The following is a 19,794-nucleotide window of genomic DNA, read 5'->3' as shown; positions in this document are numbered from 1 at the left end:
AAAGAGATTCTGTTATTTTGGAAGGATGAGAATTAGTCACAGAGTGTTGAATATTAAAGTGGTGGTTCCCAGAAAGCTGCTGTCTTCTGGCACGTCCTTGGGAGGGATGGGTTATTCTTCCTAGGGGTGGAATGCCACCTCACTGCCACCTTCTTGAACCTCATGTTTTATGTGTTGATGTAGGAGAGGTGTGGTTTCACTGCAGAGTCATGATACATTGGCATGAGAACTGACCCAAGTGATTTGTCTTAAGATCTGTGTGTAGATAAGTGCATATGGAATTGACAGCTAATATATTTAAAACATAAAAAGGGGAGGAATTTTCAGGAAGATGGTATCTGAAATAAATATTGTGTAGGCAGCGGAGGTGATTGTCATTGTCACTATTAGTCTAGATAGTTCAAAACAGTAGTATTCAAATAGACTTGAAACAGATATCATTAGCTGACACACTTATTGCTTTCTAGGTCTAAGATAGGCTTCCGAGGTGATTCTGTGACCACTGAACTATTACATAAAACATAGCAAATACATGTATTTTGTGCTTCTGTTTTGTTCTTTAGTTTCCCTTACCCTGTTACAGCACAGCCCTCATTTATTCTGAGGCAACTGATGCACACATTTGCTATCTAGAAGCCTGTAATTAACTGAGCAAGCTTGTTTTTTAGTGTCCTGTCTCCATTACTCAGAATTTAACCATTTAAGAGCTGTTCTTGTTCACAGACAAATGGGTACTAATTAGGATCTAATGCTGTAATAGGGCTACTGAGACTAGCAGTAGAGAGAGAAGCGGGGGCAAAATGAATATTGCTTGCACATGAACTTGGTAACTGTAGATTGTGCCTTAAGTATTTTTTACAATATGCTTCAAGATTCCTTTACAGATGATACAAAAAAATAACTGTAGCAGCCGGTGACTTTTGGAAGATAGCATTACTGTGTATTTTTTTTTTTTTCCCTCGCCACAGAATGTCAGAAGATACATTTGACACCTTCAGGTTGTGGATTATAATCCTGTTGTGTGCTTTAAGATTGGCTATGATGCGTCATCATTTACAGGCCTATCTGAATTTAGCCCAGAAAAGTGTGGATCAGATGAAAAAGGAAGCTGGCAGAATAAGTATGGTTGATTTACAGAAAATGGTAAGTATGATGGCACTGAGGTTACATATTTGGAGTGCTCTGTCTGTACAAATGCTTTTTTCCAGTTTGTGTCTTCTGTGGCACCAGAGCTGAGCTGAAATCTGAGTGAAGCTTCCGAAACTGTATCTTCTATAAAAATAGCACCATTACAGAGAAATTCTGCACACCAAAGTTTGCAGGGCTATATCATCCATGCTGTGCAGATGGCATGGCTTAAGTTATTCGGAAGTTACAAAAGATCCTTCATGAATTGTTCTTCACAAATAGGTACAAAAATGATGGGTTTCTGTTCAGTATGAACAGATCTTGAGGAGTGCACAGGGAGAGTGGTGATCTCTAGCTACAACGTGGGGAAAAAAAGAGTTGAATTTAGGTAGCAGGATAAAATACTGCTAGCTAATCCCAACTATAATTTTTAAATTGAGGCAAAATTGAAGATGAGGTGGTTATATTTTGGAATAAAATGAGGCAGGCTTAATTCTGTCAGACCACTCTCAAGTGCACTAGCCTAGTTATAAAACTGCCCATCTTTGTAAGTGGCATAGAAAATTATTTATTTTTATTTTTTTTTTAAAGACATAAAACATACCATCAACAAACTGAGGAGGTGGAAATTTGTAAGCTTGTTGTAGAACGGTATGCATGTTGCTGCAAAATAAACTTACATTTCTAAGGTTGGCACGATAGTGCTGCTGGATGATCCTACTGTGTTGGCGTGTATTGCAGGAGGAATATTGACGTATGCCATAAGACAAAGATTTCTCTCTTAGAATTGTTGCTATTACTTATAATAATCTTGGCTTCACTGAATATCTGAAGGTTGTGAGTGGACTATGCCATAGCTGTTCACAAAGTGGCTAGCAATTTTTTTCAGAAAAAAGGAAACACAGGTGGCAGCAACTGGTTAGAACAGAACTGTGCTGGTTGCTGTGGATGCACAATTTTAGTTCTGGGAGCTTTTATCCTATCTATAAAATGATAATGTCTTCTCTACGTGATGGTTTCTAAATCTGTTTATCCACTACCTTTGTATCTTCCTTTTGAGAAGGCCATAGCCCCCAAATGAAGTCCTGTCTTGTTTTGCTATTCATGTCTGCTTTATCTTCTTCTGGAACTTCTGCCAGTAAAGGCTTTCCTATCTGTCATCCTACAGTGATCGTTACTTTCTGATTTGTTCTTTTTATCATATTCCATCAATTATCTTACAGTATTTTTTGTCTCATGCTTTTTCTTCTGCCAGTGTCTTACTGTTTTTTCTTATGTTAGTTTTTTGATGCTTGTTCATCATGAAGCCCTTTGAGGTTTTAGAGATATTTCCAAAAAGTCATGTCTGCCTTCATCTTTTTTGCCACTCAGTATTCTGTTCTTTTCTAAAATCCAGTTATCTTTATTTCATTGCTTGCTTGCTATTGATTTTATGAATTTTTCCTCTTTATTTGGTCTAGTGGTTTAGGTCAATAGCTTATATAAAATATGTAGTGTAACAATCTCAAGAAAGTTGGAAAAGATTGGGAGCAGGGGGAGGAATAAATCGGAGTTGATTTCAATGAACCATAACGTAGACCTGAAATAAAGAACATTTAAGTGCTGTTAGGATTAGTTACTAATAAAGTATCATCTTGTCATTGTTTTTAAAATACTGATGTTTCACAGTTGGAAATATTAAAAATATCTCATTTTTGAAAAGGGTCTGCAATGTTAACTAAACTTTACTTTTTATGAGGCTTTGGACTCTGACTACGACTTAATTTTTGAAACAGGATTTAGTTTCTAAATAGCTGTGGACTTTAAAAATCAAACCTATATTTAGCTTGAATTCTGGTGTATTGAAATAGGAGTCTTTGAATGATGAGATGCAGTTTGCAGAAGCAAAATCAGTTCTGTTTGTTTTAACAGTACTGATGCTTTTAATTATTTCCTTTCAGCCCTTTCTCTCAGATATGTAAGTGTCCTGAAACTAGAGTTCATTATAGAGGTTTCTTCATTAGGTCTTTTGAAGATAGTATGTCACGTGCCAAGATGTGCTAGAAAACTTTTAAAACTGCTTTAATGCATAAGTACTGGTTCTTTTCTTTTTTTTTTTTTAAAAAAAAAGAAATAAATTGCCAGTTTTTCCTAGATGTGTTCAAAAAAGTTTGCTTTGATCATCCAGAACTCATGAATTACTCTCCTCTGTTTTCCCAGGTGGCTCGAGTATTCTATTATCTTTGCGTAATTGCACTGCAGTATGTTGCACCACTGGTAATGCTCCTTCACACAGCTTTGCTCTTGAAAACACTAGGTAGGCAAAATTGGATAAACAAAAATGTATTCTGTTATATTTTCAGCTTGCTAAGGAGAATTTGAAGGTACCGGTATTTGCAATACAGAAATACATTGTAGTTTCCTGCAATTTAAAACATTCTGATGTGTGGCTTTTAAGCAGTCCTCTTCTGTCGCTGCTTTTGACATCTTTCAACTATATGCTAATTAGTTTGATTTATTTCTGAGAAATTGTGCAATACTACCAATTAAGCTGTTTACTTCTGTTGAAGTATTTGTCTTTTAAAAAAGTATTTTAAAGATGAGCTGTATAAAGCAATGTTGATTTAACCTTGTGAGCATCTGTTTAAAAGATTTTTTTTTTTTCATCTTTTCAATCTTTGGTAGGCTTTTTGAATGGAAATTATGAGATACGGGATTATTTCATTATTGGGAGATCTGATGTCACTCTGGGTTTTTTTTCTTCTTTATTTCTTTTCTGTGACGGATGTCTTTCACAGCCTGCCATGCAGTCATGGCATTCTTTTTTACAAAATGTCAGCGGAAAGAGGTAGGCTTTATTAGGCTGTGATTCATCCCGTTCTGGAGTAGACAACTACATCTGGTGAGATGAATCATACCCAGCACTCACAGGGGTCCCAAGGCAGCTATATCACATGTAGATGTTAGGATACGAAAAGTTAAGATGAATCCTACCCTAATAGCTTAGTAGTATGATCAGGAAGCCATGCAGATGAATAGAATTAGCATTTACTAAGTTATAAAAGCTTCCAAATTTTTTGGTTTTGTGTGCGTGAAAAATATATCTAAGATGATCTATAGAGTGATAGAGGTAACAGAACTTGCATTTAATTCTACAAAAATCTGTTACGCGTTTGTTTTTAACAGGTAATTATTCTTGGGGCATCTACCCGGAACTGAATTCTGACACTCCAGCAGAAAACAGTCTGCTTCCCAATTCAGTTTATTCTGAGTCTCCACCTGCTGATGGAAAGATGAAAGTAACTGTAGTACAAATAACAATGGCTTTGGGAAGCCTAAAGAATATTTTCACTCCTCTCCTGTTCCGGGGACTCCTGTCTTTCCTCACCTGGTGGATTGCTGCTTGCCTCTTTTCTACAAGCCTTTTTGGGCTTTTCTATCACCAGTACCTGACTGTGGCATGAACAGGTCAACTGACGAAGCAAGTGTGAGGTCAAATGCTAGATACAAACCCAGGTACCCAAGAGGAGATGAAGAGAAAAGAAGAAAACTATATATGAAGAGAAAACATATCAGAATTTTTTTTAAACACTTCCTCTGTGTTCTCAGGGTGAATATTCTTATAATGTTTAAAATTGCAGCTGGGTTTGTTATTTTTGTTATCCAAATGGTAGGTAACTTAATTGAATTATAGTATTGGGACTGACTGATATTATTGTGCGGCAGGTGGTGGCGAGTGTACTGAAAAGATATGACCTCCGAGTATCTTGGTTTCCATAAATAGCAAGCCAACCTCAAAACTTTGTGTTTTAAACATCAACAGTCAGTGACTGAACTGTGTTAGAAGGGTACTGGTTATAGTGGCTGCCTATCGATTAAATCTTGAAACTGAGCCATACAACAGAAGGAGAGAGGGGATTTAAAAAAAAATATTCTGTTGGATAGCTATCGATCACTTTTCTCCGTGAAAAATGAAATAATCCAACAGGACAAAAGAAATGCTGTATATTACAGTAAGGAAAGTTGTATAAAATTTAAATTTAACCGGAACAGATATGTGGAGCTGACAGGTATTGCTGCCTAAATATTTTGCAGGAATGCTTGTGCAGTGAGAGTTATAAAATATACATTATTTCAGTCCCTGCAGTCATTTTGAAGTAATGGCCATTTGTATTGGTGCTACTATTGATCCACAGATTCCATTTGGATCTTTTAAATTTCTTCTTTTCAGGTAATAGATAAATTTTGTTGAATTCACAGAAAATAGTAGAAGATTAGTGACACCAATCAAACATTTCAAAACAAAACAGTTAAATCCTGCTGACTGAGAGTGTATGTATCTGTGTAATGTACGTATAAATATATATTATATATTAAATATATAATATATATGAAGTTATAAAATATGGAATCTTTATTTTAAATTACTGAATGTATCTTACAGGGCCGTGGGAGAGGGATGTATGTTTGTCTAGTAATCTCAAGATCCCTTTTGAAATGAAAATTAAATTTTTTTTTTGAAAGTTCAGTTGAAAGGGCTATTTGTTTTTGGTGCCTCTTCAAAGGTACTTAGCTATACTAAAGAAACTCACGCTCTTTTAGAAGAAAAGATCTACTTAAACCGTTAATCTTGATATTTCTGCTCTGGCAGATCATCTTTTGCCACTCTAATCTGGGTAACTTGGCCATATAGTAACAACTGATATCTCTTAGCTTCAGAAATAGATTTTCTGTATAAAAAACCTGCTATAATAAGGAGGAGCAAAGCATTAATTTCACAAGCTTTGCTTAACTAGAGGGATCGCAAATATAAAACCATTACAGAACAAAGTAGAACGACAGTTTTTTCAGATGTTTTGTATAATTGCAAAACAGGAATGGGAATTTATATGCAGTAGCTTTTTAAAAAAGTTAATATTACACTTTGCAGAGGTCAGTGGGTTTTTTAACTAATACTAGCTGTTTTTATGTTACTGTTCTTTTTCTCTTGAATTTGTGTACAGCTTTGGCATATAATAAGCATTTATAAATGGAAACGTGTAACTGAATATTTAATATGTAGCAAACCTACCATATGGGAAAACAAACTGAACGAATGCAGAAAGTCAAGAATTTAAGCTGGTGATAAACTGTCTTACTATATTGAATGCCTTTTTAAGTTATTTATTAGTTTATTAAATTGTATTTACTGATAGTAGGGAAAGATTTGTGTACACCAGGTAGTACCTACCGCATGCATTTTGGATGTCTGAGAACATATTGCATGGTTCTACCTGTTTCATTGCAGTATAGTATTTCAGTGCTACTGGTGCTGCAAGCTTTTTTTCACACCAGCGTTTCATAACTAATGGGGACTAAGGCTTAACTGTGTGAACTGGCGTAAAGAAAAATATTTGACTTAATAGCTTCACATCTCAAAACATTCCTAGGAAATTAGAATGACAAAATATGACAGGTCCAGCAATACTGGACTCACTCGCTGTTAGTTTGAGATGTATCATTACTAATAGAATTAATAAGGCCAGCTTTTAAGTTATGGTTAGGTATCTAATGTTTATGTTATGTTCAGGACAATGAAACGATGTAGTGCTGTTTGATTCTGATAGTGAACTTGGCTGAATTAGCTCACTGTACAGGAGAACGTAACCTGTTGCAATGTGAAGGACAGGAGTAAGCTTTGGATACTAGAGAAGACTTCAAAATGACGTTAAGTAACGATTTCTGTTGGCATAAGTATTCTGAAAGCTCTTAAGTAAAAGTGAACTGTAGTTATTATATACTGCATTCAGCAGAGGTAATTGTGTAGCTGAGCTTCACGGAGCTTTTGGTAAGAGCTCATGCTGTTTTATTCTTCAGATGATCGCAGTGAAAAATAGGCACCTGGACTTTGCTGATGTTAAGATCAGCGCTTCTGGCCGTTGTTGTTTCATTGTTCCACAGAACTGAATGGTTGACCTTCTGGTCAGCAGTCTGATCTGAGTGGGAGCTGGTCTTTCTTCGGATCCATTTAATCCTTCCATAAGTCTAGGAAGCTTATTAAAAACTAGAAGATAGCAATAAATGCCTTTTGAATTGTGAGGTGACAAACTAGAGGGAGCATATTGCTGCAGTTGTGAGCAGTGCTTCCTGGAACTACCTGATGTGCTAAAAAAAGGGGGCTTTTAAAGTAAAATAGCAACCCTGATAGTCCTGACTTCCATGTATATGATGTAAGCTTCAAAGGAGTATCTGCTCGTTTCTTTAGTGAGTTCCTTTAAAACAGCAGCTGGCAAGTGTGCTTTTTTTTTTTTCCCATGCAATTCTTTATCAGCACCTGGGGGAGCAGGAAAAAGCATCTTGCAGAAATGGAAAAGCAGGTAAAACATGACTGAAAAGTTAGTAGTTTTTATTCAGGATTCTTAAACGTTTTGTCTTGCATTTTACCTGCTACCTACTTAATTTCTGTGAGATTTTAGAAGGAAAGGTGCCTTTGACAAAGAATCAATGTTTCTTTCTTTCTTCCTGAGTTCACATCTCTCTTTTCTCACTCCAGTAATGTGACTTGTTAACTTGACTTCTTTTTCCTATCCACAGCTTTTTCCCTACATTCCCTAAACTGACTTGGCTAAATTAGTTCAGGATTGTACTTTTTCTTTTTTTTTTTTTTAATTTGTTGGCTTGGTTTAAATTAATCTTATTTTTGAAGGAGTAGTTCCTTTCCGTAGTACAAGTAACTTTGAATTCCAGCTGAAATACAAACTTGTTAACGATTGTTTAAATACTTGCACTTTTATTATGGAAGTCCCGTTAGACAAGGTGTTAAGTTAGTGATAAATCCAAGTCTTCCAGCAAGTTCAGGGAAGTCCAAACATAACATTTGGGCTATTTCTGAGCTTAGAGAAATTGATTAGGAAAAGGAGAATAGATTCTAACAAGCCTATGCTTCCACTTTGCAGGCAGTGTTCTCAGGCAGCAGTTGTCCTTTTTTGGTACCATCTCAAGCTAAAGGATTTGCCAGGTTTTGAGGTGTTTTTAGCTGCACAGTTTTTTCCTCTTCCAGATTTCTCTTGCACAAGAATCAACAGATCAAGTAATGGCAGAAAAGCAGTTAATAGCTGTATAACAGAACATCCTTGTGCGTAAGGACATGCTTTAGAAAACTGGTTTCTATGGCAGTTGTTCTCCTTTGAGTTGTAAGTACTGCAAGATGTGTGAGTAGAAATGTGTGCTTACCTGGGTTGTAAAGTCAAACTTACCTACCAACACAAATGCCACAAAGATGCATCATCCCAACAATTGGGTAGCATAACCTCAGTGAATGGAGTGGTTAGGGAGTACAGAAGTTTTGGCAGACTTCAAAGGAACAATTAAAAGTTTGTACTATGTCACAGTAACTACAGCTAACAGGTAATAGAGGTCTTGGATGTACCACATAGAAGATGTAAATTGTCTGGTCTTCTTGCTGTTGGAAGGCTCTACAAGGTAAAAGGCCATATGCCTCTTCATTCTCAAAGGCCTGTGTTTTCCTTTTGAATGTTAGCTTGTTTCTCCAGAGAAGATTTTGAACAGTTTTTAAATGCTATGCTTCATGCTTTGCCACGTGACACGATTTGTGCATTTGTTTGTTAGCCACAAAACCCCCAGACTTAACCCCACGGTTCATTTTGTCACTACGAGTTTAACTAGAAAGTTTTAGTTAAGACTGAAGAATTAATAAGAAGTGCATGGAGGAAATGGAACTACTGAATCAGAATGAGGCCAAAGAAAATCATGTGCTCTCTTGGACAAGTTTTTTAGTATGGCTGAGCAGAACCTTAATAGAGGAAGGCAACAGCAGGTCAGTTGTATCCTAAATAAAATACAAAATGTGAATTTTTACCATTATGAGTAAACAAGACTGTTATTTTCAGCATCTGCAGCCTAAGTCCTAAATCTCAAATGGTAAATTAAGAGCAATATTTTGACCTCTCTGATATTACTCTAAAGAGCATCTAGGCAACAAGTATTGAAGCAAAATGTCAAATCTAGTTAAGTAAGCTGATGCAGAGTAGTCAGTCTGTGCTTCAGCGTGATTTTTGTGCAACTTCTTCTTTAGGAAGGTCTGCCATGCTTTGTGGCTTTGGCAGAGCACGCACTGACTGAGATGGATGGCATGTTTGATCTTCACTTGTAGTGCTAGACTGAAAGGTCTTCCTCCTCTGTGGGTGAGATCATGAGGCCAAGATGTTATTTCAAGGCTGCTTTTACTGACATCTGTATATGCTGCGTTTAACTTTTTCCAGTCTCTCACTGTGGACTGATGGGAGAGTAATACTGCACTGGACATTGTTTTGTATGCCAGTGTGTATGTATTTTTCTAACTTTGATTTCAATGGCATTTTAAATGGTAATTATTTTTAATCTTGATACCATGGATCATCTTTGCATTTTTTAATACCAGTGCCTGCAACTAGAGGTCAAATACTTCTGCACTACATTTTTTTTTTAACTTGATGTCCAGACTGAAGTATTAACAAATGCAGTTTTATACTGAAGTGTGAAATCCACCTGTAAATACCAAACTTTTTCCATGTGTGATCACACATCAGTCAAGAGTTCTTACTTGGATTTGCAGGATTTCTCTCAACAACATGCTATCTATATGACTCTGCTATTTATAAAACAAACACCTCAGTAGGGTTTTGAGAGTAGCTTTTTACAAACTCCTTAGTAGTAGGCCATTTCTGTTTGTTTTATGATGCTGCTAAGTATTTCTTAAAACCTGGCTTAAAATATCTTCTGTTTAAAGTGAACCTTGTTCTCTTTTCCTCTGTTCATTGTAACTGCTTCCTGTATATGTTCTAAGCTTTGAGAATGCGTATTTATAGTATTTTTGATAAAGACCTAGGACAATGAAAAATGCACCAGGAATTTTATTTTTAAGTACAGTTCATACACGTGTCATGATGTGCCAACAAACAGTTTTTCTTCTCTTCAATGATTCCTTTGTCCCGTTGATAACGATCTTGCACATTTTCAGTATGTAAAGTTTTCTAGGAGGAATACATGTGGGGAAATACTCTGTAATAGCAATCACAGGGAACTGTCTAATGTGTCAGTCTTCCCATTTATGTGAGCAAATATTAGTGTAAAGATGCTATTAAATAATTTAAGACTAAAATTTCTCATAAGGTAGACTTGTTACGAATTGCACAGGGAATATCTGCCAAGTTGTAAATATTTTATTTTAAATATGTCTCTGATGCTGGGAACACACATGAATTCAGTGTTGTTGTTCTGTTAATAGTCTTTTTTTTTTTTTTTGTCTTCTTAAGTGAAAAGCACATAGTACTTCCTACTCTAGAACAAACCCAAGAAGAACAGACTTCCCTCCCTTCATTTCAGTATTTGCCAAATTGGAAAACCTCCGATGTTATTTATGTAATGTCTAACTTCATCTTATTGCTAAATTACTGCAGAAAGACAATTTTTATAGTTACAGCTTTACAAATATTAAGACCATCATGCTTCACAGTGAGGACGGTGTCAAATGGTTGTCACGTGATATTGACCTGTCCTGACTGGTATTGCATTGCAGGCTGTTCCAAAACAAATTGTCTCGTTTGCTTTATGCTTTAGAGGTTCATGGGGATCTGTGAATAGGAGATTTGGGGATTTGCTCTATTTTGGGTTGAGGTTTTGTGGGCGTTTGTTGGTTGGTTTTGGGGTGGTGTGTTTGTTTGGTTTTGTTGTTTATTTTTTTAGTCTGTATGGATAATACTTAGGTACAATTACTACAAATAATAAACAACCTACAGCTACATTGCATTCTTTTTGTACACTGTAGACTAAAGTGCCTCAACGTGGGTGGTCTCTACAAGACATGCTTAAAATTTCTTGCGTACTTACTTTGTACTTACGTTGCTACATAATAGCAGGTTAACTTTTGGAAAGGAGCTGCAAAGACTGCTAGCCCTTAAAATGGGCCTTGCTGTGAAATCGTTGTTTCCTTGCAGTTTTTGGCATATAGAGTGTCCATGTGCATTTAGGGTTATTACACATTGGAGGCAAATAAGATTTTGAAGAAATCTTTTCCATTCCTGTTAGATAATCATTGAAGTAATAGCTTTGCCTACTACCTGACTGGTAGTATAACACTCCACTGCCATCTGTGCATTCAGTTTTCTTTTTTTTTTTTTTTTTTATGACTGAGGGAGAGGACATACACAATTCTGAACAGGTTGACTTTAACGAAGTTTTATAGTGTCACCTTGGGTGTTGGTTTTTCCCAGCTGTGCAGGCACATGGTGACTTCAATGACTTCAGCCAGGTAAGTGATTCTGCTTGAGGCTGCACTGAAGTTCACCACATCCACATGGATGTGGGGCACAAAGAGTATGAAAGAGCTGGATTGTAACATGGCTGGCTGGCCTTCTGGCAAAGCGGCTGCACAAAAAGAAAGGCGCAAGTTACACCTTCTGATTTTTTTTAGAATGCTGTTAGGGTATTGAATAGCAAAACCACGCTTACCTATTCAGCTACTTCCCCACCTCCAAGAATGGCAAGAACTGAAGGTGAAACCTGCCTGGTCTGGTCCAGTGGGGAAGTTAAAACTGAGGAAGCAGCAAGGTGCCTACTCATGAGTTCATTATGCATTCTAAATATGAAGTGCTTGTAAGTTGAGATGGTGTTGCTGATTCAAATCCACCAAAGGAAGCCCTCCTCAGAGGAAGGCTTGCAAAAGCATTTTGAGCTTTTAGCTCTAAAAAGTGGCTGTAGCAATCTGTACTGTCTGTAGTACACTGTTGGGGAAAGTACTTGCTCCAGTAAGCTTACTGAACATTTCCTTACACTATGTGTAAGAAATTACATTGCTTTTTTTACTGTAGAGCATTTAAGAAGCTGATTTTGTCTTGCTTAATGTTACCATGTATCGAGCAGCATTTTATTAATGTGAAAATAGTAGGAATTGGTTTGTTGTCTAGGCGACTAAATTCCTTTAACTTCAGTAAATTTTGCAGAGTGAGGCAGGATTATATTTTCTTATTGCCCATTCGTTCTGTTGAAATGTTATAATTGTTTTTATAATGCATCCAGTGCTAAAACTAAATTTATATTTATTAGTTGCTGATGGTAATACCCCAGCAAATCTAAGAGAAACTGTGATATCTGCTGTATAGCAACTGCCCCATCAACTTGCTTGCCTTTGTAAAGTGTTTATCCATGTTAGACACTTAATGTCTACTGCAAGTGATGCTTATATAGTATTTTAGTACCCTACATGTACTCTGCATGCCTTGCATTTATGCACTGTAAAAGGATAGACTGTTTTACAGTACTTGCTCTAGGTTTAAAAACAGCTAGCATTATTTTATATAGTATTTCCCATATCCAAGATAGGATGGTTTCTAAAGCCAAAGATCAATAAATGCTTGTTGTCTATCAGTGTGATCTTTTTATTCCTATTTTTTTAATGATACGTCCCACTTACCAGCTTGTGCAAAATCTCCATGTTCGCCAAAAAGCTTGTGGTAGCCAGACTTTTTCTCAGTTTCTGTGCTAGCCGCAGTTGTATGTCTTCTTTAGAAAGAATTGAGTAGACCATTTATCCCCTCCCTGCTTGGGGTGAGGCAGAATAAACAATTTTCTAGTATAAATGCAGATAGTGTCTTAGTCATATGAATAGTAGTTTATCCACAAAGAACCACTTACAGATTGTATATAAATGTTTTAATTTCTAAGTGTTTCAGAATTAAAATTTGGGAACAATTTAACTCCCTGGGAAAAAGATTGACTGTACGTCATGGTAAGCGGAGGAAATGTTGAGTTTCCTAGTACAGACATAGGATTTATCATCTTCTTGACTGTCACCCTTCCTGACAGGAAATCACTTTAAAACAGATTATATTTGCTGTCTTAAAAAAAAGAGAAGTAATGTGTTTGAAAACCCATTGCGTGGTCCTTTCTATTTGTTTCATCCTAACAGCACTACGAAGGAATATACTTAAAGTAATAACATTATGTAACCCCTTTTTTTTTTTTTTTTTGGTTTTGTTTTTTAAATTTCATTCTTGGAATATCATGTTCAGTTACGCATGGATTTTCTTTCCATTCATGCAACACATACAGATACATGATGCCAGATCTGCTCAGGTAGTTCTGCAGCAGTAAAAAAAAAAAAAAATTTAAAAAAAAAATAAATTGAGGAAACAGCCTCCTTTAACTCACAACCACAGTGCTGCCAGAGACCCCTTTGATTATAAAGGACAGTCCTGTTACAGAGGGGAAAAAGGCCTCCACAGGCATCTCCCCCAGGAAGAGCCAGTCTTTATTTTGGGGATCAGGATTTCAAAGTGCAAGGCATTTGAGCTGTGGGACCTCCACCTGAAAGTGGTCAGCCTGTCTCAGATAATAGGATGAGGTTAAAGTCACTGTTAGGAGGAAGGTGGTGAGCTGTGGTGGGAGATTTGTTTGTCTCGGAAGCCATCTCAGCCTTCTGCTTTCTCCATGCAACCTGAAGCTTGAGACTGCCTCGAGAGTCTACAGTCCCCAGGACTTTGCAGTAGAATAGCTGTTTAACCCGGTGTGTGCTCACAGCTTATATATTCCGTGCTTATGCTTTGGGTAACGTGTTGATGCTGGTTCGCTGCTCCAAGTTAATCAATGGGTGCTGACGTAGTGTAGGCGCTTCTCAAGATTTTTTTCTAGGCTGGGTGTCTGTGCCCTGCAAAATTTGTTACAGCCTTCAAAAGGACTTTGGCTGGAGCTGTACCAAACAATCAGGTTACTTGCACTGTTGATTCGACTGCACCTTTTCTACCTGTGAAGTGGTCAAGTGCTGCAGAGCTCAGACAATCCAGCAGTTGCCTGGAAAAAGCGTCCATCCCTCTGCTAGCCACAGCACTGGCTGCCACGAAGGTGCATGCTCTGCTCCTCCAGCTTTTCATACTCATCAGCTCTGCAGCAAGAAGCTGCTGTGAAAGCCTTGGCAGCGTGCTCCTGGGATGGAAGCAAGCCTTTGATTTCAAGGGTTGTATGACGTCTTGCTTTTAAACCCACCAGGTTCGCACTGCAAAAAGCCCCACTGATTTAAAAGGTGTTCCGTGAGGAAAACTGGCACAGCTGACCTCCGCTGTCAAGTGCGAGCGTGGGTCATCAGTGTAAGAGCCTAGGGACTATTGAACTTCTTGAAATGTTAAGTTTTAGCAGAGTTTGTTCTGTGGTAGAGCCTGGCAGCTCCAGCCAAGAGGGCAAGCATTGGGTACCTGTACAGTGCTAGCTGGTCTGGACAGGGCTGAGAAAATAGTGAAGATGTTGCTGTTTTGATTCAGATTTTATGAAGAATTTTCAAAGAAGGCATAAGACAGTTGTTGCTTGCCTGCTTAGTAGGCAGGCTGTTAATGGGTGAACTGCAAAACGGATGCAGCAGCGACTGGGAGATCACTCCTTTGGAGGAATATTCGGTTTCCCTCTAAATCTATGTTACAAAGTAGAACATAATTTGTTACATTTGTTCTGGAGTCAATCCTGCAATATTTTATGCTTCTTGCAATATCTGAGTGTTTTAAGACCTCACTGGAACACTGCTTCTTGTGGATTAGCATTTTGCTTTCCTGGGGTGCAGCCCTGATGGGTCCGGGGGAGAGGCAGCTTCCCAGTCTGTGCAGTGTGGAGCCGCTTTGTAATTCTGTCTCCCTTAAAAGCTGAAAGGAGAATAAAGCGTCCTTATGTCAGAGTTATGAGATGCACAAGCTTACAGCGATTCTGGATACCAACCCATGACTGTGTTCTTCCTGCCTGTCAGATCTGAAAGCAATTTTTCAATGAGCGTAGAACTTGCGTGATTTCCCGAAATGCTCATTTTTATAGGTGTATGCTGTTGGGTATAGTGTGGAGCAGCTGTGCGTATGTCAGAAACTAAAAGAATATGGGCTGTTAGTTGGTGTTGGATGTGTCTGAGCTTTTTAGGTTCATGGGTGTCTGCTTTGCTTCCCGTTCCTTTGGGTTATATTTGCAATAGGACATACCTGCAATTTTTGGTCCTGAAATCCAGTTTTTTTCATTGCATGTATGCATGTGTTGGTATCAGCCTGATGAGAAGAGTAAAATATACAATCTTAAGTCCAAACATCTGCATCTTGTCTGGATTTCCAGTTCCCCTGTACTCTTGTTTGTTCACAGAGTGGGATTAAGCTGTTACTGGCATCTCCCGGGCAGCACGAGCTCACCAAAGTGGGAAGGGGGATGTAGGGGGTGGGTGGCCACAGCAGAGTTGTATAGCAAGGAATCTGGGCTGCAAATCACGGTGCAAAGGATACAGAAAGCAGTTGATCTGGACAGGGATTTGTTGGCCACAGGAAAGCACAACGTGGTGGTTCGATACGTGCTGGTAAAAAACATCTGGGAGGCGGGAGGGGATGTGACTCAGATTAAAAACCAAAAGGGGCGAGTTGGAGACTGTTGTGTCATGCAGGGTGAGCAGGATCGGTGCTGTAACACTGCGGGGTGAGGTGGCTTCTGCTGCTGGTTTTCGTGTGAGTACCTGGGAAAGCTGAGGAGGTTTTAAGGGCTGGAAAAATGACTTACCGTGAGAAATGTAAAAAGCACTCTGCGGAGTATCAAGGGAAGATTCCAAGGTTAAAGTACCTTAATGTGGAGTAAAAGCTGCATAGAGAATGTCTCTAATCTTAGAGGAAGACAGGGCAGGAACCAGGGACTGGGACCTGACACTGGGCAGATTGCAATAGTGGAAAATGAGGTTTTAACAGAGGGAGTCACTAATTACATTGCTGCCTGGAGCGGCGAATTCTCCACTGGGTTGTCTTCAGACATCCTCTCTATGAGGTATTACAGGTGAGCAAGAACTGCTCTCAATACATGGTTAATCAACAAAAAGTGAAGGAACCAGGGAGCAAACACCTAAACTGCTGTTTAATTCAGTTTTGTCCTAAAGATGGGAATTTTGGAACTTTTGGACTGGCACTGCTGTGGCTGGATTGCCACATGACTTAGGAGGAAACGCACAGACTGAATTTCTTAAACGCGGACTATGTGTATCTGTTTTTTATATTGCAGAGGTTTTAATGCCTTTGAAAAGTTCCAAGTGATGACAGCTTTTAAAATACGGTTTTGCTGATATCTAGAAAAAAGGTGATTTTGAAAATAAAGAAATGTAAAGTGATGAAATAGGAATGTTACGTTCTGTCTGTCTAGGGGCATAATGATATCTCAGAAAAGAAAACTTTCTCTGGAAATTATGTTTTCTAAAAGGTGACAAATTGAACATGTCAAGAGTGGAGTGAGAGCATTACTCTTACAAAGTTAGAAGCACAAGTCTTCAGCACTTGAACTTTTTGTTCTGGTGCTACAATTTTATGATTTTTATTTTGCATCTAACAATAGAGCAGATGAGTTCCTTAGGTCAGCAGCTAGATGAGAGATCAACAACTGGCACTGAGCCTCTGGCTCACGTTTTGGCTTTCCAGGCGGCAGCAGCCATTAGCAGGTTTGCTGTTGCACATGCTGGCTTCACACCTGAGCTGGCAATTTGAGGTTCCACTTCTCTTAAATGTCTGGAGGCAAGAACCATTTTGTTCCTTTCCTCCATATATGGTTATCATTATTACTAAAATTTTGGTGGCTCTTGTATTGAGACTGTTGTGTTGCTGTCAAGAAATTTTACTTTGGAGACCCCCTCCCCCTGTAACACCACCTTTTCATCAGAACCTTGCTTGGGAAATGGATGCCTGATGATGGTAGTTAGGCAATCTATCGCAGTTGCTTTAGGATGTTTCAGTAGGAATTCAGGGGTTCCTTGTGTGTCACTGAAGCCTTCGTAAGCTGGGTGGGAGACTTTCTCCCTTAGTAGCATTTATGTTCTGTTAATTTTTCTTGTGTATATTGCTTGTTCACGTTTTGGTTGTCACATGGAGCCTGCTCTCTCAAGCTCGGTTTTTACCTGAGGGGTGCTGTTTGTGGCAGAGCAGCGGGCGGCCACTGTGTCCCCACCTGGGCATTTCACCCTTGGCCAGCCCAGCACACTCTTACCATCTCTCTGCATCCCGTACTCGTGTTGCTTCCTCACCCGTGAAGAGGGACACCAGACACACTTCCCCGTGTTATCTAGTTACAAATTTAGCCAATTATCACTCACCCTTTATCCTTTATATACTTGTACCGAGTGCTACTGTGTTCCTAGTCTTTTTTTTCCTCCCACCCTTGACTTTCATCCCTCCCAGGGGATCACCTCCCAGGTGTTAATAAGACAGCCCTATTAATATATTTCACAATAAACTCTGTCTTTTCTTTTGCAACAGCTTTGCAACACTGATTCGTACCTTTATGTTTCCTAATTCCCAGAATCTTTTATGCAGTACTTCTGCAAGGCGATTATTTCCTGGTTTTGTATATATGCTTTTTACTTCTCTAGTAAGTATAGTACCTGGCACTTTGTTGTGTTTCTTTTTTTTTTTTTAAATACTTTGGAGAAATGGTCTAAAATAACTATCAAAGTTACTTTAAATTCGCAGATCGTCACTTGAGTCCATTAGATTTATCATGTGTTTTCTGTGCAAGCATACTAAGATCATACAATTGCAGAATAGTTTGGGTTGGAAGGAGCCTTTAAAGGTCATCTAGTCCAACCCCCAAGACGGTAAGGAAAATATTGAAGCGTATTGTCTTCCTAGGAGTGCGCATGCACATGTACTATATGTATGTGGTTTTATACACAAACACCTCCCACCCTGTTATATATTCCCTGTCTAACAGTGAGATGCTTAAGGCAGTTCTTCTGTGTCATATCCCAGGTGGCAAGTATGTGCTTCGTGCTCCTAATCCATATATTCTACTCTGCTTATGAAAATTTCCTTCTCGAAATTGCCTCAAAGACCTTAATAAAGGCAAGACAGATACCATCTCTTACTTTCCCCTTCCATGCCAAGCCAGTTGTGTGAAAGAAGGAAATTATGTTGATTTGACATGATCTGTCCTTGGCAGATCTGTGTTAGCTTTCATTATCGCTTCACCCTCTCAGGGTTTACAAGTTGATTAGGAATCTGTTAGGGGGTTTTGTTTGGGTATTGAAGGTAGGTTAGGTGGTTTAAGACCCACCATACTTTCTGTAGGTGGACATTGTATTTCCCTGTCTTCAGCCCCATGAAACTTCTTGTCCTCCACAAGCTTTTTGGGGCAGGTCAGTAATTGTGTGGTGAGAGTCTTGGCCAGTACCAAAATACTCCAGTGAGCTTCCTCAAGCACTCCTGATTACATGCATCTAACTTAGTATTTGGTAGTCTTTCAGTATCCTGGCTGCCATCAGGAAAAGAAGGAACATTCCAGCAGCAAAAAAAATTTAATTTCCCTATTAAGTAATAGACAGCTATTAATTTTCCTTCTTATTTCCGTTGTCCTTGAGATGTTCTCACCTTTCTTTGTTTTGTCCCTGTCTGCCTGCTTTAGATTGTTTTATGCTTCTTCCTACTTGTGTGCTGTTTGGCTGTTTTTGTTCTGAGTTTGGTTATGAAAGAAATCCAGCATTCTTCTTGCTCTGGTTCCTTTTGTCCTTCCACAGTACCGTTATTTATCATTTCTCCTTACTCCCGCTAGAGAAGTCACTTTTCTTACACATCTTAGAGAATGAGCTGTTGCAAGAGTTGAAACATACTCAGGTCACCTTGCAGCATGTATTTAGCCTTTTGGGAAAGCATATAAAGTCCAGCTCTGCTGCCTTTTTGTAAAAAAAGTCCATCCTCTGTCAGCTCCACAAGTTCCTGATGTTTGCATCTATACAAAACAAAATTACCCAAAACTCACAGAAAAAGAACTCATATTACAGAATTAATAGTTGCTTTCAGTTTAGCAGATTTTGATTAATACAATGCTTTCCATCTGTGTTCTCTTAACTTCCCAGTCAACACAGCAAAACTTGCACGTATTTTTTTCTCAATCACAGAGCTTTAGCCAAGACGGAAGCAGCCTTCTGTGGAAGGCATTAAATAGAAATAAATATGCCCGAAGCAGCTGTTGACGTCTGTGATGCTGTGCTGTTTAACATAAGTCTGCTCTTCAACCGGGCGGGAAGAAGTGCCCTGAAAGTTGGCTTATTTGCTTAAGGGGATTTAGCAGTATTTCTGCTTTTTAACAAGCAAATGAGGTTGTACTAACATCACTCCAAAATACTAAGTTTTGAAGTGGTCAGGGCTTGTGCTACTTATATGAAATATCTTTCTCAATGTTTTAGTTCGTCTCTACAATCCTGTTTTTACTTCCATCTTCTGTTTCTTTTGATTCAATTGCATAAAAGTGTAAAGGTTTATTTTTTGCAAGCTCTTTGCTGGGAGAGGGATATTATATCTGAGAAAATGACTACACTAAGCCTTTCACATACAAATGTTTCGTATACCTAAAAAATAAAAGTGTCAAAACATTGAAAGAAATTTTGTCTGTTGGTTCTTATGTGTTTCAAAGCGTGTTCTGTTTAGATGAAAGTGCAACTGGTAGAGACTGAACATATTTATTTACTGGTGGTTTCATCATTCTGTGCTCAAATCAAAATGTCAGGTGGCAGGAACAGTGTGAAAATACTGGATTTTAGAAGCGGCATCGAGGAAGCATACTTTGGTTATGCGAAAACCAGAGACTGAAGAATACAAGCGCTTTGAGGGTAAGTTACTGGTGAAGAGGATGAGGAACGTGGGCTTTAACTCATCTACTGAAAGTATCTGCTAC

At 38.4% G+C, this 19,794-nt stretch overlaps 1 protein-coding gene across 2 annotated transcripts in view; it reads left to right on the top strand.

The window, feature by feature from the left end:
* The window catches only part of TMEM161B (transmembrane protein 161B), a 61,124-nt gene extending 41,756 nt beyond the window's left edge, over nt 1-19,368 (top strand). For both annotated transcript variants that reach the window (XM_055790696.1, XM_055790695.1), the window contains 3 exons: nt 969-1,143; nt 3,328-3,424; nt 4,294-19,368. In XM_055790696.1, coding sequence (XP_055646671.1) covers nt 969-1,143; nt 3,328-3,424; nt 4,294-4,571 — 550 coding nt within the window. In that variant the 3' untranslated portion in view covers nt 4,572-19,368. The remainder of the gene's footprint in view (nt 1-968; nt 1,144-3,327; nt 3,425-4,293) is intronic.
* The last annotated feature ends 426 nt before the right edge of the window (nt 19,369-19,794 follow it).

The sequence above is a fragment of the Falco peregrinus genome, chromosome Z, assembly GCF_023634155.1.
Source record: "Falco peregrinus isolate bFalPer1 chromosome Z, bFalPer1.pri, whole genome shotgun sequence".
NCBI lineage: Eukaryota > Metazoa > Chordata > Aves > Falconiformes > Falconidae > Falco > Falco peregrinus.
This window is presented reverse-complemented; position numbering and strand designations above follow the sequence as displayed.